The sequence below is a fragment of the Carcharodon carcharias genome, chromosome 1 (genome assembly GCF_017639515.1).
Source record: "Carcharodon carcharias isolate sCarCar2 chromosome 1, sCarCar2.pri, whole genome shotgun sequence".
Classification (NCBI taxonomy): Eukaryota; Metazoa; Chordata; class Chondrichthyes; order Lamniformes; family Lamnidae; genus Carcharodon; species Carcharodon carcharias.
In genome coordinates this window covers 222,125,182-222,143,607 of record NC_054467.1, presented here as the reverse complement: position 1 = coordinate 222,143,607, position 18,426 = coordinate 222,125,182, and the positions used below count along the sequence as shown (strand labels likewise).

General features: G+C 41.5%; 1 protein-coding gene across 1 annotated transcript in view; it reads right to left on the bottom strand.

The window, feature by feature from the left end:
- Window positions 1-2,443: 2,443 nt before the first annotated feature.
- acaa2 (acetyl-CoA acyltransferase 2) overlaps window positions 2,444-18,426 on the bottom strand; it is a 55,432-nt gene continuing 39,449 nt past the window's right edge. Inside the window, exon 10 of the mRNA XM_041191603.1 lies at window positions 2,444-7,326. Coding sequence (XP_041047537.1) covers window positions 7,242-7,326 — 85 coding nt within the window. The 3' untranslated portion in view covers window positions 2,444-7,241. The remainder of the gene's footprint in view (window positions 7,327-18,426) is intronic.

Genomic DNA, 18,426 nt, shown 5'->3' with positions numbered 1-18,426 from the left:
TCTGCAGTTCTGAAGTCATATTGTACTTGAAATGTTAACTCTGTTTCTCTCTCCACAGATGCTGTAGAGCTGTTGAGTTTTTCCCAGAACTTTGTTTCCATTTCAGATTTCCAGCATCACAGTATTTTGCTTTTATTTGAGAATGGATTGAACCTTTACAAATGCAGAGAAAAGTTAAGTTTCTCAGTACTTGTTTTTTTTCCTGATATTATTTTCCCACCTATTGTTCTCTGGGTTGTGGAAGTCACTCATAAGGTCCGCATCATAAGTTGCCCTGGAGATTGGGCTGAGCCTATTTCATGAATTGCTGCACTCAATATGGTGGAGGCACTCCCCAATACTGTTAAGTTGGGAGTTCCAGGACTTAGACCTAGTTGCAATGAAGGAACAGCAGTCAGTTTAGGGGAGTTGCTGCCTATTGGCTGCTGCTTGGAAATAGTTGCCCATAAGTGGTTTTGAAGCAGGCTGACACTCCTCAGTGTTGCCATTGTGTGGACTTGTATTGATACGGATACTCAGGTATGACAAATGGGCCTTTGAGCAAAATAATGCACAGCTCCAGTTGCACGTACATATCACAACTTTCAAAGAATTTGCATTACACAGCACTATTCATATTCTCAGGACATCTCGAAGTACTTCACAGCCAATGAATTACATTTGAGATGTATTCATCATTAGGTAAACAAACATGACAGCCAACTGATAACACATCAAAGTCCCACAAACAGCAAAGAGATAAATGGCCAGCTAATCTGTTTTCCTGGTGTTGGTTGAGATATACATGTTAGCCAAGATACTGGGATAACTCACTTGCTCTTCTTTATTACAGAATCTTTGACCTTCTGTTGCAGACCAGGGGGAGTGGGGGATTAATCTATGCAGCCTGATTTCTCCTCTCTCTACACATCAGTAAACAGAAAGGTGTTTTTGATTTCTGATTTCCCCCTTTAAAAGTGGCAGCGCATTTTCAGTTTTGGAACAATCCAATCCTCTATTAATAACCCCACAGCAAACTCAAGATAAGTCAAAATAAGAGGGGTATGTTATTTTACACACACACACACACACATGCAGGCAACGGATTTTACAATGCCTGCTTCATTTTGCATTCGTACAATAGAGGGGTAAGGGAAAGAAAGGGGTTCAGGGCAAAAACCACAATAAAAATAATTATAGTTTCACATTAGTCCAGGATCAAAAGGTCTAGTGGCGTATTCCTCCAGAGGTTAGCAGGCTGAAACTATTGCAGGATGATCCGTCCTTCCAGAAGTGAGGACTTCCACGATGGGAGAAGGCAAGTAAAGATGAATTAGTCTTGAAGGCACAGATACAGGAGTTCCAATATTCCAGTAATTCACAGTGTAGAAGAGGGCCAGGCACTTCACCTGGTCAGAGATCTTTCTGCTGCTACCTGTTAGATGGTAAAATGGGAGACTGCCTGTGTTCAGTTCCACACAGCAATAATACAGGTTCTTTTTGGGGGGGTGGGTGCGGGCAGTGGGAGGGGGTGTGACAAACCTCTCACTTCTCCTCCTGGTTGTTGGACAATGTATTTCCCCAGGTCTGGAAGCTTGAGATGTTTAATAGAAGAGTCCAGGTCCCTTTTGTCCTTTGCTGACCTACTGTCTCCGCTGGCCAGAGCTCTGACTTAGCAATGTAAAAGGGGAGGCGCACTTCTTTGGAATTTGATTGTCGGCAGTCACAGAGGTCATTAGAACATCTTTAAAGATATGAGGTCCCTCCTGGTTTCTGAAGGTTAGAAATTCCTCTGGTATGAGTCATGGCTAGTCTTTAGCCTTGTCTATTTTTAAAATAATAAATATATTAGCCAGTTTTTTCTTTCCTGTCTTCTAGCCATGACACTCCAGTTGGAGAAGCTGACAAAGATTGGTTTTATGCCTCATCTGAAATACCTCTTCAGTATGGCACTGAAGTAGCAGCTTAGAACATGAGCTGAGGTTGATGGTGTAGTGCTTTAATGTATGCCTGCTGACTGACAGGCCCCACGAAGGAGTCAAGCTGATACTTGGAGTAGAAGGCAGCATGTTAGAAGGGGAAGGGAGCACCTGAGCACAAGCAGATAGTTGTGATAAACTTATTCCATATTCCCTAGACTATGAAAGATTAGAGGGGTGATCTGATCAAGATGCTTAAAACTATTTGCTCTGATGGGAAATCAAGAACAAGGGAGAATAATTTTAACTTTAGAACTAGACAATTCAGGAGTGAAATTAGGGGGCATTTTTTCACACAAAGGGGCTATGGATATTGAGCAATTGGAGCTTGCTAGAGAGTGAGATTAGTGGATTTTTCTCAGGTAACATTATCAAGAGATGTGAAGCTAAGGTGGGCAAATCGCATTGAAGTAAAGATCAGCTGGTTGAATCTGGTACAGCATTAGTGAATGTGCAGAAATTCTAAAAAAAAAAAGCAATCCTACTGAGGATCCCCAGTTTATTGTTTGGATTTCATGGCATACAGATTACACATTCTTTTAAAAAAAAAACAATTTTTGATATAGTTGAAAACATTCCCCAAAGGGCAAAAAAAAATTCAGTAAACCTACACTGTCTGGCTGCTCTCAGACACTTACTGGTAGCTGATTGATAGCAGCGGCAGAGATTCAAAAATATAACAGCTCCCTGCTCCTCTTAGAAGGACAATGCAAGGAGCAAGCCAGCCCATAGATGGGTAGGAGGAGAATATATAACAAAGACATTTATATTTTATTCCAATTATGTATGTTACAATGCAGTGCAATAAAATTATTGCACCAATTACAAGGCACCAATAAAACAAAATCATTGGTAATTTATTTTCTGTCACTGCTTCACAGAGTAACAGATCACTATGTAAGGCACAGTTTTACATTTGCTTATGGAACAAAAATGTTAAAGATAATTTGTATAACAGGTCTAGATTGCCGGCACAATTATATTAAAAACAGATTTCAGATATAGCCTTATAGTTTTTGAACAAGGGAAAAGCTGATTATTTTTATTTCAAAATTTCTAGCATTAGAGTTGCACAATGCATTAGTCAACATTACTTTCCCGCTGAGCATACCAGTAAGGACAGTGTCCAACTAAAACAACCTTCCCCACCATCCCCAGGAACAAACTATGGGAGCTACAATATTTTAAGGAGGGGTAGGTGCTCTAATTAGAGGGGGATGTGGCAACATATTAAATCATAGGCTGCGGCATGAGAGCACTTCTAGGTGAAGAGCCATTGCCTTAGTTAGAATTTAAATTTGGTTTTCAGAAAAAGTGCTGGAATTCATTCATTTTGATATCACACTATAATCCATGATTTTACTGCTTCAAATATCACAAGAGAATGCTTCCTCTCTCATGACCTTACATCGAATGATGAATACCCAATTGTGACTATAAGAACAATAATTTTATGCTTAGCTGCAATTATAGAACTGTTTACAATATCGCCAGAGGCTGATGGTGCTGCAGCATGAAAGTGCCCATTTATACTGTAGCATGGAATCTGCAAAATCAGTGTAATTAAACATGTACAATTGTTTGACGTTGTAAAGTGGTTTCTGACCATCTTCATTGTCTGGAGAAATATCACCAACCAGCAGCCAGGAAAGATAAGATGGGTGACATGATGACAACACACAAAAATATTATTTGCAATATTAACTTCTATAAGAAACTTCTATGGCCAATGTGGAATTCTTCCTTCTCCCAACAGGTCAGCATGATGCTTCAGGGCTTTTATTTTGTGGTCCATATTGGAGAGGAAGTTATGTTGGTAGTGAAGGTTGCAGTATTTTTATTTGGAAAGTACACTTTCAGTAAGTCTCCTCCTTAATACAATACTGTTTAATGATTCACAGGTCTAACAGGGCAAAAAAAAAATCAAGGCACTCCAAAATAACAATTCTGTCCCCAAAATACTTAGATCCTGAAATTCCTGAGGACAGCTTCCACTCAAGGGTCCCCAGTAATTTGAGTGTAACCTAATTATGCCCCATTTACTGTAGTCCTTTGAATTACAGTAAAGGTGGGGTGGGGGCAGTATGTTGGGTGTGACAAGGAGGGATTTCTGCCTATGCCTCTTAAATCCAAGGAATGTTCCTAGGAATTCCACTCATTTGTCCTTATGTCAGCTGAAGCCTAGAAGAGATCCCCCAAACCAAAGAGCTGCTTGTTTTGTTGGGAACAAAACAAGAGCGAGATGAAATAGAGTATATGCCAGGCCAACATTCCAAGTCCATTGTGGGCCTCACTGACGCACCCACTCTGGCTGTGCAAATGACCCTGTGCCCAGTATTTGGGATGCACACGGTCTCTGGCTTGGGGCAAGGGAAGGCAGAGGTCCTGCTCCACTACACTGCACTTGTGGCAACAGAGTGGGACTTCCAGAAAATTCAAGAGGACCTACATAAAAGACAGCAGCTGTCCTAATGGTTAGGTCATTAAATTGCCATTTGCTGACTTATGATGAGCAATATTAGCTCAGTCACAGTTCCAGCACTGGTATGTGCCAAAATAATTGATTTCAGCCAGGGACAGAGAGTGTATCAGAAATAAAAAAGCACGGGATTCCCACTTTGATCATCATCTGGTATTATCTGCTGGAAAGTGCGTGACTGTAGATCTCAGCCATTACATAAAACCCTTACTAAATTAAAGGATTAGAAAATGATTGAATCCTTTTTCTAATATTACACAACTGGAAAGATACGATTCCAGACGAACATAGGATTGGGCTTAATTGTGATTCCTTCTGTGGTAAAATAGTCAGCTGACATCCACGGTTTGGGTTTATAGCTTAAGAATACACGTATTAAGAGCTAACAACTGTGAGAATAGAATCCCAGTACAAGTTGCTGCTTCAAGAAAACAGAAATTGAGGAAAATTAATTAAAAAGAGTAAGCAGCGTGGATTTGACTTGACAATTTTACAAAATTTTTTTAAAATATTCACAACACCAAAAAAGGCAGCTCTGGGGATGAGGAGAAGGAAGGGATAAAAACAACATGTGTCAATAAATCCATTGATGCTTGAAGGAAAATCCGAGTGGTTTAGCAACCATAGTGTCGGCATCCCCAAGTAGATGATTATGCATGTGAGCCTACCACGATGTAATTAATTTAGTCAATTTTCAGCTCATTGAAGCAACTTCTGCTTAAGGGAAGGAAACAGGAAATGAAAACATGGATCATACCATCATTTTTAGGATTAGTAAAAGACTAGTGTTCAAAATGTCTATCCCTTTTTTAATCTTGGAAGGTAACTATATCTCTCTACTGCTTCTTTTTCCAGGCATAAATTTATATTACTTTTTAATCTGTTTATACTTTTGCCAATTACTTTTCCAGGAAGCTTATTCCAAAAACTGTTTAACCAAAAGGAAAAAATTCCCTCTAATTTCCCTTCTGTTCCCAACTTCCTTATTTTAAGTTTGTGAGCTTGTTTATTTAGGAAACTATGGGCCTAATGTCTGACATTGGGAAAGTGCTGGAATCCATTGTTAACAAAAGTAGTAGCAGAACATTTTAAAAAGTCATAATACAATCAAGCAAAGTCAACATAGTTTTATGGAAGGGAGATCACATTTGACAAATTTGTTAGAGTTCTTTCAGGATGTAACAAGCAGGGTGGACAAAAGAGGAACCAGTAGATGTAGTGCATTTGGATTTCCAAAAAGTATTTGATAAAGTGCCATATAAAAGGTGGATACAGAAGGTAAGGGCTCATGGCGTTGAGGTTAATAGTGTTAGCATGGATAAACGATTGGATAACCAATAGAAAACAAAGAGTCAGGATAAATATCACTTTCAAAGTTGGAAAACTGTAACTGGGTGACACAGGGGTTGGTGCTGGGGTCTCAACTATTTACAATCTACGTTGATGACTTGGATGAAAAGATTGGGCGTATTGTGGCCAAATTTGCTGTTGAAACAAAAGAGGTAGGAAAGCAAGTTGTGAGAAGGATGTAAAGTCTGCAAAAGTTTCCAGATAGGTTAAGTGAATGGCAGAAAATTTGGCAGATGGAGTATAATTGTGAGGAAAACAAAGGCAAAATATTATTTAATTTGAGAGGGACTGCAGAATGCTGCAGTACAAAGAGATCCAGGTGCCCTAGTGCATGAATCACAAAAAAAATAGCATGCAGGTACAGCAAGTGATTAGGAAGGTAAATGGTCTTTATTGTATAAAATTGGGGAAATCTTGTTACAGGGCATTAGTGAGACCTCGCCTAAAGCGTTGCATAGAGTTCTGGTCTCCTCATTTAAAGGAAGGATAGACTGGCATTGGAAGCAGTTTAGAGAAGGTTCACCAGATTGATTCCTGGGATGAAAGAGCTGTCTTAAAAGGAAAGGCGGAGCAGGTTGGGCCTATACTCAGCTTAGAAGAATGAGCTTGTTGGAAACATTTAAAATTGTGAGGTGGCTTGACTGGGTAGATGCTAGGAGGGTGTTTCACCTCATGGGGGAAATCTAGAACTGGGGGCATAGTTTCAGAATAAGGGGTCACATATTTAAGATGGAGATGAAGAGGAATTCCTTCACTCAAAGGATTTTAAATCATTGGAAATCTTTAACTCAGGGGGGTTCGAGGCTGCCACTGAATATATTCACGATGGATCTGAACTATAAGGGAGTCAAGGGTTATGGGGAACAGGCAGGAAAATGGAGTTAAAGCCAAGATCAAATCAACCATAATCTTATTGAAAGAGGGGACATATAAATAGCTGCTGCTATTTATTATGCTCTTATTCTCCAGGATATGTATAATGAGTGATTTCATTTGACCCTTAGCTTCTGTAGCTCAACCATCTGTGGTCTGAACCACTGTGCATGTAAGCTGGAGATTTTCTAAACATTAAAGGACTTAGGAAAATATACACTTTGCTTAAAAACAAAAAGAAAAATTCTAGCCAATACAATTGTGTAAGATTAAAAGTTCTTTGGTATTCTTGAACAGTGATTATCTGCAAAATTTCCATTGATTTCTTTGTACACCCACAAGCAGAATGTTGGCTGACCCACAACCCTGGCGTTGCTACATCTTTCTGATTACATTATTGTCAATCTTTTCCCCCCAAAATGGGCACACCGAATCATTTGATCAGGAACGTTTTTAGAAGGAGTAAAGTAGGGCCTTAATGTAAGATACGGCAGCAGCTACCACAAACAAAGCCAGCAACAAGCACTGAATATTGTAGTTTAGTTCTTGTAGCACAACATTCTTTGCGTGCCCCCTTTTCTTTACTTCATGTTCTCAATGATGATGGCGATTCCTTGCCCACCTCCAATGCAGGCCGAACCCACTGCATATTTACCTCTGCGGCGTCTGAAAAGAATGAACACAATCAATATGGCTTTCCATCAATCTGAGACACAGGAACAGGAATAGGCCATTCAGCCCCCAAGCTAGTTACACCATTCAATTAGGCTAAAACTGATCTGTACCTACCCACCTAGATTATAAAACCTTCAATAACCTTGCCTAACAAAAATCTATCAATCTCAGTTTTTAAACTTTTAATTGACTGAATCTCAACAGCTTTTTGGAAAAGAGAACTGGAGTACTGCTTTGGGCTGTATTAGAGTGCCTCAGTTGGAGTTTGGTGAGAGGGGGACTTTTAAGGGTTAGTTTCTACCTAAACTCTAATCTTCCTTTAATTTAGCAACTAACTAAAAGTGGCTCTTTGGATTAGTCCAGCTTTAAAACAGGGATTATACAGGCTCTGCTTACAGCTGCAGTTAGTAATTTAACTATCTTAAACTGGTTTTCAGAAGCTAGGTTCAGACTGCATAAAAACAACCATCTACAGTGCCGCTTTTGTCTGCACTGGAGTGCTGTTTTGGGCTGCATTAGAGTGCTTCAGTTGGAGTCCAGTGGAGAGGGAACGAGGTGATCCTTACATTTTCTATCTTTCCTCAGTAAGATGAGCAGTGGCCTTGGTAAGTTGGACCTAGTAAGTATTTCTTCTGACCTTAATATTCTCTAAACTAGAGGAAATAAAACAAAAGGGGGTAATTTAAGGGTAAGTCATGGCGGGGCAGCTTGGCAAAGTGGAATGCTCCTCCTGCATGGTGTGGGAAGTCAGGGACACTTCCAGTATCCAGGGCAACCGTGTGTGCAGGAAGCGTCTCCGCTGCAGCTACTTGAAATTCATGTTTCAGAGCTGGAGCTGTGCCAGGAATCACTGTGGAGTATCCGCAAGGATGGGATCTTCATGGATACCATGTACAGTGAGGTGGTCACACTGCAGGTAAAAGGTGCACAGGCAGAAAGGGAATGGGTGACCACCAGACAATAAAAGCACTAGGCAAGTAGTGCAGGAGTCCCCTGTGTCCATCACCCTCTCCAACAGATTTTCCATCTTGAATACTGCTGGGGAAGATGGTTTCTCAAGGGAATGCAGCAAGAGGTAAGTCTGTGACACCACAAGTGGCTCAGCTGCACAAAGTGGGGGAAAAGAAAAAGAGTGGGAGAGCAATAGTGATATGGGGATTCTAAGGGGAACAGATAGACGTTTCTGCGGCGAACAGACGTAACACCAGGATGGTATGTTGCCTCCCAGGTGCCAGGGTCAAGGATACCACAGAGTGGCTGCAGGACATTCTGAAGGGGCAGGGTGAACAGCCAGAGGCTGTGGTCCATATTAGTACCAACGATACAGGTTTAAAAAAAAGAGGGATGAGGTCCTGAAAGCAGAATATAGGAAGCTAGGGAATAAATTAAAAAGTAGGGCCTCAAAAGGTAGTAATCTCACTCCCAGTAGAAGAATAGACCTGATGAGTGCGTGGCTGAAGAGATAGTGTAGGAGGGAGGGATTTAGACTCCTGCGGCGTTGGGATTGAATCTGGGGAAGATGGGACCTGTACAAACTGGACAGGTTGCACCCCAGCAGGACCGGGGCCAATATCCTCGCAGGGGTATTCATAGCACTGCGGGGAAGATTTAAAATAGAATGGCAGAGGGATAGGAACCTGTGCGGGGAGACACAAGAGAGGGAAACAAAGATAGGAATGAAAGACAGAAAACTAGAAATCAAAATTGGAAGGCAGAGGAAACAAGGGCTAGTAGCAAAAAGGGCCATAGTACAAAAAAAAGTGTAAAAATGTTAAAATGTCTAAAGGCACTGAATCTGAATGCAGGGGGCATTCGCAATAAGGTAGACAAATTAACAGTGCAAATAGCTGTAAATGGGTACGATATGATTGCAAGTACGGAGATATGGCTGTAGGATGACCAAAGCTGGGAACTGAATATCCAAGGGTATTCAATACTTAAGACAGACGGGCAAAATGGAAAAGGTGGCGGTGTGGCACTGTGTTGCTAGTTAAGGATAAAATCAGTGTGATCGTGAGAGGGGATGTTGGCTCAGAAAATCTAGATGTAGAGTCAGTCTGGGTGGAGCTAAGAAGCAACAAGGGAAAACATTAGTGGGAGTCGTCTATAGGCCTCCAAACAGCAGTGATAAGGTAGAGGATGGCATTAAACAGGAAATTAGAGATGCATGTAGCAACGGTGCTACAGTAATCATGGGTGACTTTAACCTACATATAGACTGGGCAAACCAAATTAGCCATAATATTGTGGTGGATGAATTCCTGGAGTGTGTACAAGATGGTTTTTTAGACCAGTGCGTCAAGGAACCAACTAGGGAACAGACTATCCTAGATTTGGTATTGTGCAATGAGGAGGAGCTAATTAATAATCTTGTTATGAGGGGTCCTTTAGGGAGCAGTGGCCATAACATGACAGAATTGGTCATTAGGAGGGAAAGTCAAGCAGTCTGATCTGAAACTAGGGTCCTAAATCTAAACAAAGGAAACTACGAAGGTATGAGGCGTGAGTTGGCTAAAATAGATTGAGGAACTTCATTAAAAGGCATGATGGTGGATAAACAATGGCTAATATTTAAGGAATGAATGTAAGCATTGCAACAGTTGTACATCCTTTCTGCCGCAAAAACACAACAAAGGAAATGAAGGATAGTATTAGATCCAAAGAGGAGTCCTATAAAGCTGCTAGAAAAAGTAGCAAGCCTGAGGATTGGGAGCAGTTTAGAATTCAGCAAAGGCGGGCCAAGAGATTGATTAAGAAGGGAAAAAAGAGAGTATGAGAATAAACTTACAAGGAATGTAAAAGCGGACTGTAAAAGATTCTGAATATGTAAAAAGAAAAAGATTAGTGAAGTCAAATGTAGGTCCCTTATAGTCTGAAACAGGAGAATTTATAATAGAGAACAAGGAAAGGCAGAGCAATTAAACAACTACTTTAGTTCTGTCTTCGCAGAGGTAGACACAACTTCCCAGAAATACTAGGGAACCAAAGGTCTCGTGAGGAGGAGGAATTGAAGGAAATTAGTATTACTAAAACAATTGTGTTGGAGAAATTAATGGGACTGAAAGCTGATAAATCCCAGGGCTGGATAATCTACCTCCAGGTACTAAAGGAGGTGGCCATGGAAATAGTGGATGCATTAGTTGTCATCTTCCAAAATTCTGGAACAGTCGCAGCATTTGGAGGGCAGAAAATGTAACCCCAATATTTAAAAAAGACGGGAGGGAGGGAGGGAGAAAACAGTGAATTATAGACCAGTTAGTTTAATATCAGTAGTGGGGAAAATGCTAGAGTCCATTATAAAGGATTTGATAACAGGACACTTAGAAAATATCAACAAGATTAGACAAAGTCAACATGGATTTATTCAAAGGGAAATCGTGTTTGACAAGCCTACTGGAGTTTTTTTTTGAAGATGTAACTAGGAGAGTAGATAAGGTAGAACCAGTGGATGTGGTGTGTTTGGATTTTCAGAAAGCTTTTGATAAGGTCCCACCTAAGTGGTTAGTGCATAAAATTAAAGTACATGGGATTGGGGGTAATGTATTAGCATGGATTGAGATTGGTTAGTGACAGGAAACAGATTAGGAATAAACAGGTCTTTTTCAGAGTGGCAAGCAGTTACTAGTGGGGTACCACAGGGATCAGTGCTTGGGCCCCAGATATTCCCAATATATATCAATGATTTGGATGAGGAAACCAGATGTAACATTTCCAAGTTTGCTGATGATACAAAACTTGATGGGAATGTGATCAATGAGGAGGGTGTTAGAGGCTTCAAGACGATTTAGACAGGTTGAGCGAATGGGTAAATACGTGACAGATGCAGTATAACGTGGAGAAGTGTGAAGTTATCCACTTCGGTAGCATAAACAGAATGGCAGAGTGTTATTTAAATGGTGATAGATTAGATTGGGAAATGTTGATATACAAAGGGACTTGAGTGTCCTTGTGCATCAATCACTGAAAGTAAGCATGCAGGTGCAGCAAGTAGTTAAGACGGCAAATGGTATGTTGGCCTTCATTGGGGACTCGAGTATAGGAGCAAGGATGTCTTACTGCAGCTATACAGGGCCTTAGTGAGACCACGCCTAGAATATTGTGTGCAGTTTTGGTCTCCTTACCCATGAAAAGATATGCTTGCCATAGAGGGAGTGCAGCAAAGGTTCACCAGACTGATTCCTGGGATGGTATGATTATCATGTGTAGAAAGATTGGGCTGGCTGGGCCTGTATTCACTTGAGTTTAGAGGAGAGGAGATCTCATTGAAACATATAAACTTCTGACAGGGGTGGACAGACTGATGCAGGGATGATATTTCCTCTGCCAGCAGGTCTAGAACAAGGAGTCACAGTCTCAGAATATAGGGTAGGCCATTTAGGGCTGAGATGAGGAGAAACTCAGTGGTGAACCTGTGGAATTCTCTACCACAGAAGGCTGTGGAAGCCAAGTCACTGAACATATTTGAGGAAGAAATAGATAGATTTCTAGACTCTATAGGCATCAAGGAGTATGGGAAGAACATGGAAGTCTGGCGTTAAAATACAGGATCAGCCATGATCATATTGAATGTATTGGCATGGACTGAGATTGGTTAGTGACAGGAAACAGATTAGGAATAAACAGGTCTTTTTCAGAGTGGCAGGCAGTTACTAGTGGGGTACCACAGGGATCAATGCTTGGGCCCCAGATATTCACAATATATATCAATGATTTGGATGAGGAAACCAGACGTAACATTTCCAAGTTGGCTCAAAGGGCCAAATGACCTAATCCTCCTCCCATAAGGGGGTCCTTCTCAGGATGGTGGCCAGTGACTAGTGCAGTTCCGCAGGGGTCAGTGTTGGGACCACAACTTTTCACTTTACACGTTAATGATCTAGATGAAGGAACTGAGGGCATCCTGGCTAAGTTTGCAGATGATACAAAGATAGGTGGAGGGACAGGTAGTATTGAGGAGGTGGGGAGGCTGCAGAAGGATTTGGACAGTTTAAGAGAATGGGCAAAGAAGTGGCAGACGCAATACAACGTGGGCAAGTGTGAGGTCATGCACTTTGGTAGAAAGAAGAGAGGCATAGACTATTTTCTAAATGGGGAGAGAATTCAGAAATCTGGAGTACAAAGGGACTTGGGAGTCCTAGTCCAGGATTCTCTTAAGGTTAATTTGCAGGTTGAGTCGGTAGTTAGGAAGGCAAATGCAATACTGGCGTTTATTTCAAATATAAAAGCAGGGATGTGCTGTTGAGGCTTTATAAGGCTCTGGTCAGATCACATTTAGAATATTGTGAGCAATTTTGGGCCCCGTATCTCAGGAAGGATGTTCTGGCCCTGGAGAGGAACCATAGAAGGTTCACGAGAACGATCCCAGGAATGAAAGGCTTAGCATATGAGGGACATTTGAGGACTCTGGGTCTATACTCGATGGAGTTTAGAAGGATGAGGGGGGTTCTGATTGAAACTTAGAGTACTGAAAGGCCTGGATGGAGTGGACGTGGGGAAAATGTTTCCATTAGTAGGAGAGAGTAGGACCTGAGGGCACAGCCTCAGAGTAAAGGGATGACATTTTAGAACAGAGATGAGGAGAAACTTCTTTAGCCAGAGAGTAGTGAATCTATGGAATTCATTGCCACAGAAGGCTGTAGAGGCCAGGTCATTGAATGTATATAAGACCGAGATAGATAGGTTCTCGATTGGTAAGGGGATCAAAGGTTAAGGGAAGAAGGCGGGAGAATGGGGTTGAGAAACTTATCAGCCATGATTGAATGGCGGAGCAGACTCGATGAGCTGAATGGCCTAACTTCTGCTCCTATGTCTTATGATCTATTTTTTATTTTTTTAAACTCCAGGCCTTCATCAGCCTTTAGGTGAAGAAATGCTTCCTGACTAAAGGAAAGGGAAACAGGTACATGTTTTGAAAACCACAACACTATTTGCTGGCCCAAACTCCACCATAAATGCCAGCATATTAGCCGCAAATTTTATAAATTAAGATTTATGACAACGTTTTGACAGAAGCTCATTGTCCTGAAACGTTAACCATGGCTTCAACTCCTGAGTGGCTGTCCTTAGTAATTCCTGCAGGAAAGCACTTATACAATGGGGTACCAGGCCTGGCAGGAATGGGATCAGCAATAATGTTCTCTGTGGTGGAAAAGCTTTACGACTTTTACTATTTATTCTGCCAGGAGTTGGTGCCATGTTTATTTCGTTTTTCCCTTGCACTGCCCAGGAAATTGTAATAACACCCAACCTGGCTGAGATGGACACAAGTTAGAGTCGGTGCCTTCTTGGCCTTTACAGCTTCATATACGATGGTATTGAGTGTTCTTTTTTATTATTCATTCAAGGGATGTGGTTGTCACTGGCTAGGCCAGCATTTATTGCCCATCCCTAACTGTCCTTGTTCAGAGGGCATTTAAGGGTCAATCACATTGCTGTGGGTCTGGAATCACATGTAGGCCAGACCAGGTAAGATCAGCAGATTTCCTTCCCTAAAGGACACCAATAAACCAAATGGATTTTTACGACCATTGTCAATGGTTTTGTGATCATCATCAGTCTTCTAATTCCAGATTTTTATTGAATTCAAATTTTACCATCTGCTGTGGTGGGATTTGAACCAGTCCAATGACAATACCACCACACCACCCTTTGAGGCAATTGAGAAAGCAGGGGAATTCATTAGAAAAGGAACCCCAAGGAGGGGTTTTCAAAGTTGAAGAGATATTAATAGCACGGCTTTCTTTTGGGGAAGCTGAGAGTGATAAGAAATAACAAGTGGTTTGAGAAGGAAATCCATAATAGAATAATCACACATGGGCCCTTAATCGATTAAAACTAATGAACTGAATGACCTCCTCCCAGTCTGGATTTGATGTAACAATATCACATCTCATGGAGATTTTCCTATTGACATTTAGTGCTTTCCTGAGCTTTAGAGAGGACAGAAAATCTGATATTTCACCTCAGCAGGAGTTCAACCTTTAGGTGTTATGAGACAAGAATTTTTTTTTCAAATTTAAAATTAATAGTTATGGGACAAGAGGAATGTAATTATTGGGACCGTTTGGTGCTGGTGGGGAGCTCAAGTTAACACTATCTACATCTTGAAAATCCTTAAAAGGGATGGGAGTGCAGAGAACACTTGTGATGTGCGTGTGGAATATCATAAAATATAAGCGAGTCTGAGTCTGAGTCTCTGAAGCAAAGAAATAATTCACCGTATTTTACTGCATTAGCCAGAATGAGGGATTTCTGGAATCACCCAGAAGGCAGTGACAGACAATACAAGCCCACAGGGACAAAATAGAAAGGGTGTTTATATAGTGCCTTTTATATAGAAAAAAAACTCTCAAGGCATATCCAGGAGGCATAAAGAAAATATGGTCACCAAGCTAAAGGAGTTGTTAGGGAGGTGGTGGTGACTAGTAACTTAGCCAATGATATGGGTTAACGGGGGAGGGGGTCTTCGAAAGGAGGAGAGGAAGAAGGAGATGCGGAGGCTTTAGGGAGGGTACAGTGCTGATTTGCCGCTTAATATGAGGAGCTTTAATCCAAGTCTTTAAATCATTTGTCCCTTTGGAACGATGCAGGTTGTGGTCTTGAATTTCAGTTGTCACAACGTCCACTTTTTTGGATTACGACTGTGTGCGTGTGGAAAAAACGCTTCATGATTTCACTCCTAGCTGGCCCAAGTTTAATTTTAAGATTATGGCTGCTTGTTCTGGGTTGTCCTACTTAAGATAAATGCTTCTCAGTATCTACCGTATCAAATCCCTTTATTATTTTATTTGAGCACCTCAATTAGACCATACATTTTCCCAGAACTAAATCAGTGCCTCTTTCCATGATTTGACTAGAAAAATGCTGATTTAGGACGCAATTTTGAATGAATTCTGAAAAGCATTCCCTAATCCAAACACATGCCTTACCTTTATTCCAGTCTATTTTAGGATAGTTAAAATTGCCCAATGTTATTGACCCATTGCTCTTGTATATCTCTCTGAACTGGCAAACAGTGATCACTTCTGTCTCGCAACTAGTATTTGGTGACTAATGAAAAAAGTATCCCCCCCCCCACTCCTATTTGTTAACTCTATCCATATGGATTTTTTATTAATGCAACCGTATCATACTTGCATTGTTATTAACTCTAATTTTGTTTTAATGTGTAATGCATTTACTTACATACCACTCAATAATGACTCCAATTTTCTGAAATGTTGACCCTGTAATCTCATTTCATTTTTTGACATAGCTTGCACTTTAGATTTTTTAAATCCCTCATGAAACAGCCTGTTTCTTTCCAAAAGTTCCATAAAAACTGGACTTTAGGACAACTGAAATTTGAGCCCACAATCTGCATTATTTCAATGGAACAAATGATTTTAAAGGCTTTTCTTGGATTAAAGCTTCTCATATCTGACAGCATTCCAGCAAATCAGCACTGTACCCTCTTTAAAGCCTCCACATCTCCCTGTTCCTCTCCTCCTTTGTAAGGCCCTCCTGATAACCCATATCGTTGGCCAAGCTACTAATCACCACTGCCTCCTAACATCTCCTTTGGCTCGGTGACCATATTTTCTTTATGCCTCTTGGACATGACTTGAGACTATTTTTATTCTATATTAAAAAGTGCTATATGAACACAAGTTTGCTGAGTTATAATCATGCAAGCTCAAAATATGGACAGGAGAGAAAATCAATAACAACAAAGTGAATACTTCAGTTTTTATACAAAGGGTGTAAGAGCACCATCTACTGTCCCACAAACTCATCTACAAAATAACCAAATTAGGAAACATAAAGGACAACCAGTATCCAAGAATACTTTTCAGGCAGAATGTTTCATCAAAATTCCCAACATTGAACTATTTTTTCCCATTAGATGCAGCCCAACTTGCTGCAAGAGTTCCCCATTTTCTGCTTTTAATTAAACTCAGCTCAGTGCATTGATCTAAATATCTAATATATTTCTGTTTCAAAGGAAGCACAAAAGTACATTTTCAGCTATCCTTAGGTCTCCAGATGTGTTTATATACAGTAAAACTGTAAAAACTTTAGGGACTGGCATCAACTATTTTTTTTGTACAGGCACCGTATTTTCAAAATAGTCGCTAGGCAGTATTTAACGCAGGCGATGAGGGGTCTTGCCCATTGGCTGGAGCACCAGAGAGCCCTACATCACCTCCTTGGGGTAGGCTCACTGTATTAAGTGGCCAATAGAAGGCCCTTCCAGAATCAAGGGCTCCAGGGGTGGAAAATCCCACCACCCGAGGGCTGCTGGCCAGAGTGGGCCTTGCTGATAGAAGTCAAAAACAAAAACAAAAATACCTGGAAAAACTCAGCAGGTCTGGCAGCATCTGCAGAGAGGAGCACAGTTAACGTTTTGAGTCCGAATATCCCTTCAACAGAACTAAGGAAAAATAGAAGAGAGATGAAATATAAGCTGGTTTAAGGGGGGTGGGACAAGTAAAGCTGGATAGAGGGCCAGTGATAGGTGAAGATAACCAAAAGATGTCACAGACAAAAGGACAAAGAGGTGTTGAAGGTGGTGATATTATCTGAGGAATGTGCTAATTAAGGGTAGAAAGCAGGAAGCAAGGTACAGATAGCCCTAGTGGGGGTGGGGTGGGGTGAAGGAATCAAAAAAGGCTAAAAGGTAGAGATAAAACAATGGATGGAAATACATTTAAAAATAATGGAAGTAGGTGGGAAAAGAAAAATCTATATAAGTTATTGGAAAAAAAAGTGGGGGGGGGAGGAATCCGAAAGGGGGTGGGGATGGAGGAGAGAGTTCATGATCTAAAAGTGTTGAACTCAATAATCAGTCCGGAAGGCTGTAAAGTGCCTAGTCGGAAGATGAGGTGCTGTTCCTCCAGTTTGCGTTGAGCTTCACTGGAACAATGCAGCAAACCAAGGATGGACATGTGGGCATGAGAGCAGGGTCTCCACCCTGGCAAGCGACAGGGAGGTCTGGGTTATGCTTGCAGACAGACCAAAGGTGTTCTGCAAAGCGGTCACCCACTCTCGTTTGGTCTCTCCAATGTAGAGGAAACTGCATTGGGAGCAACGAATGCAGCAGGCTAAATTGAGGGAAGTGCAAGTGAAATGCTGCTTCACTTGAAAGGAGTGTTTGGGCCCTTGGACGTTGAGGAGAGGGCAAGGAAAGGGGCAGGTGTTGCACCTTCTGCGGTTGCACGGGAAGGTGCCGTAGGAAAGGGTTGAGGTGTAGGGGGTGATGGAGGAGTGGACCAGGGCGTCCCAGAGGGAACAATCCCTGCGGAATGCTGCCGGTGTTGGTTGGTTGGTTGGGGGGGGGGGGGGGGGGGGAAGGTGATGAAGGGAAGATATGTTTGGTGATGGCATCATGCTGGAGTAGGCGGAAATGGCGGAGGATGATCCTTTGAATGCAGAGGCTGGTGGGGTGATAAGTGAGGACAAGGGGGACCCTATCATGTTTCTGGGAGGGAGAAGAAGGTGTGAGGGCGGATGCGCGAGAGATGGGCCGGACACGGTTAAGGGTCCTGTCAACCACCGTGGGTGGAAAACCTCAGTTAAGGAAGAAGGAGGACATGTAAGAGGAACTGTTTTTGAAAGTGGCATCATCAGAACAGATGCAACGGAGGCAAAGGAACTGAGAGAATGGGATGGAGTCCTTACAGGAAGCAGGGCGTGAGGTCAGTTTGGAGATTCTCAGGAGACCGAGAACAACTTTCCACAGACAGTGAACATTCTGACTTAGCAAAATGGGGAAAAGTAAGCCTGCTGGCAGCAACTTTGGACAGGTTCCTGGAAAGATTACTACTCTGCAGAGCATGCAACAATGTATAAATGCAACCTAGGTTTGGTTGTGTTAGGAAATTAAGGGGGAGATATCTTTACTGTGGTTTAGTGTATTAGTTGGCAAAGTGATGTTTAGTTGATGTTGCTTTTAGTGTATTTATCACAGTAAAAGGCTTAAAAGTGTGAAATCTCATCGTGTAACACCGAGTCGGTCACTGGAAATACAATTGTCTTTTTAAATGTTATCGGTCTGTATGTGGATTATAACAGTCTATACAAATTTTCAGTCAAAGGGGAAGTATTTCCCCA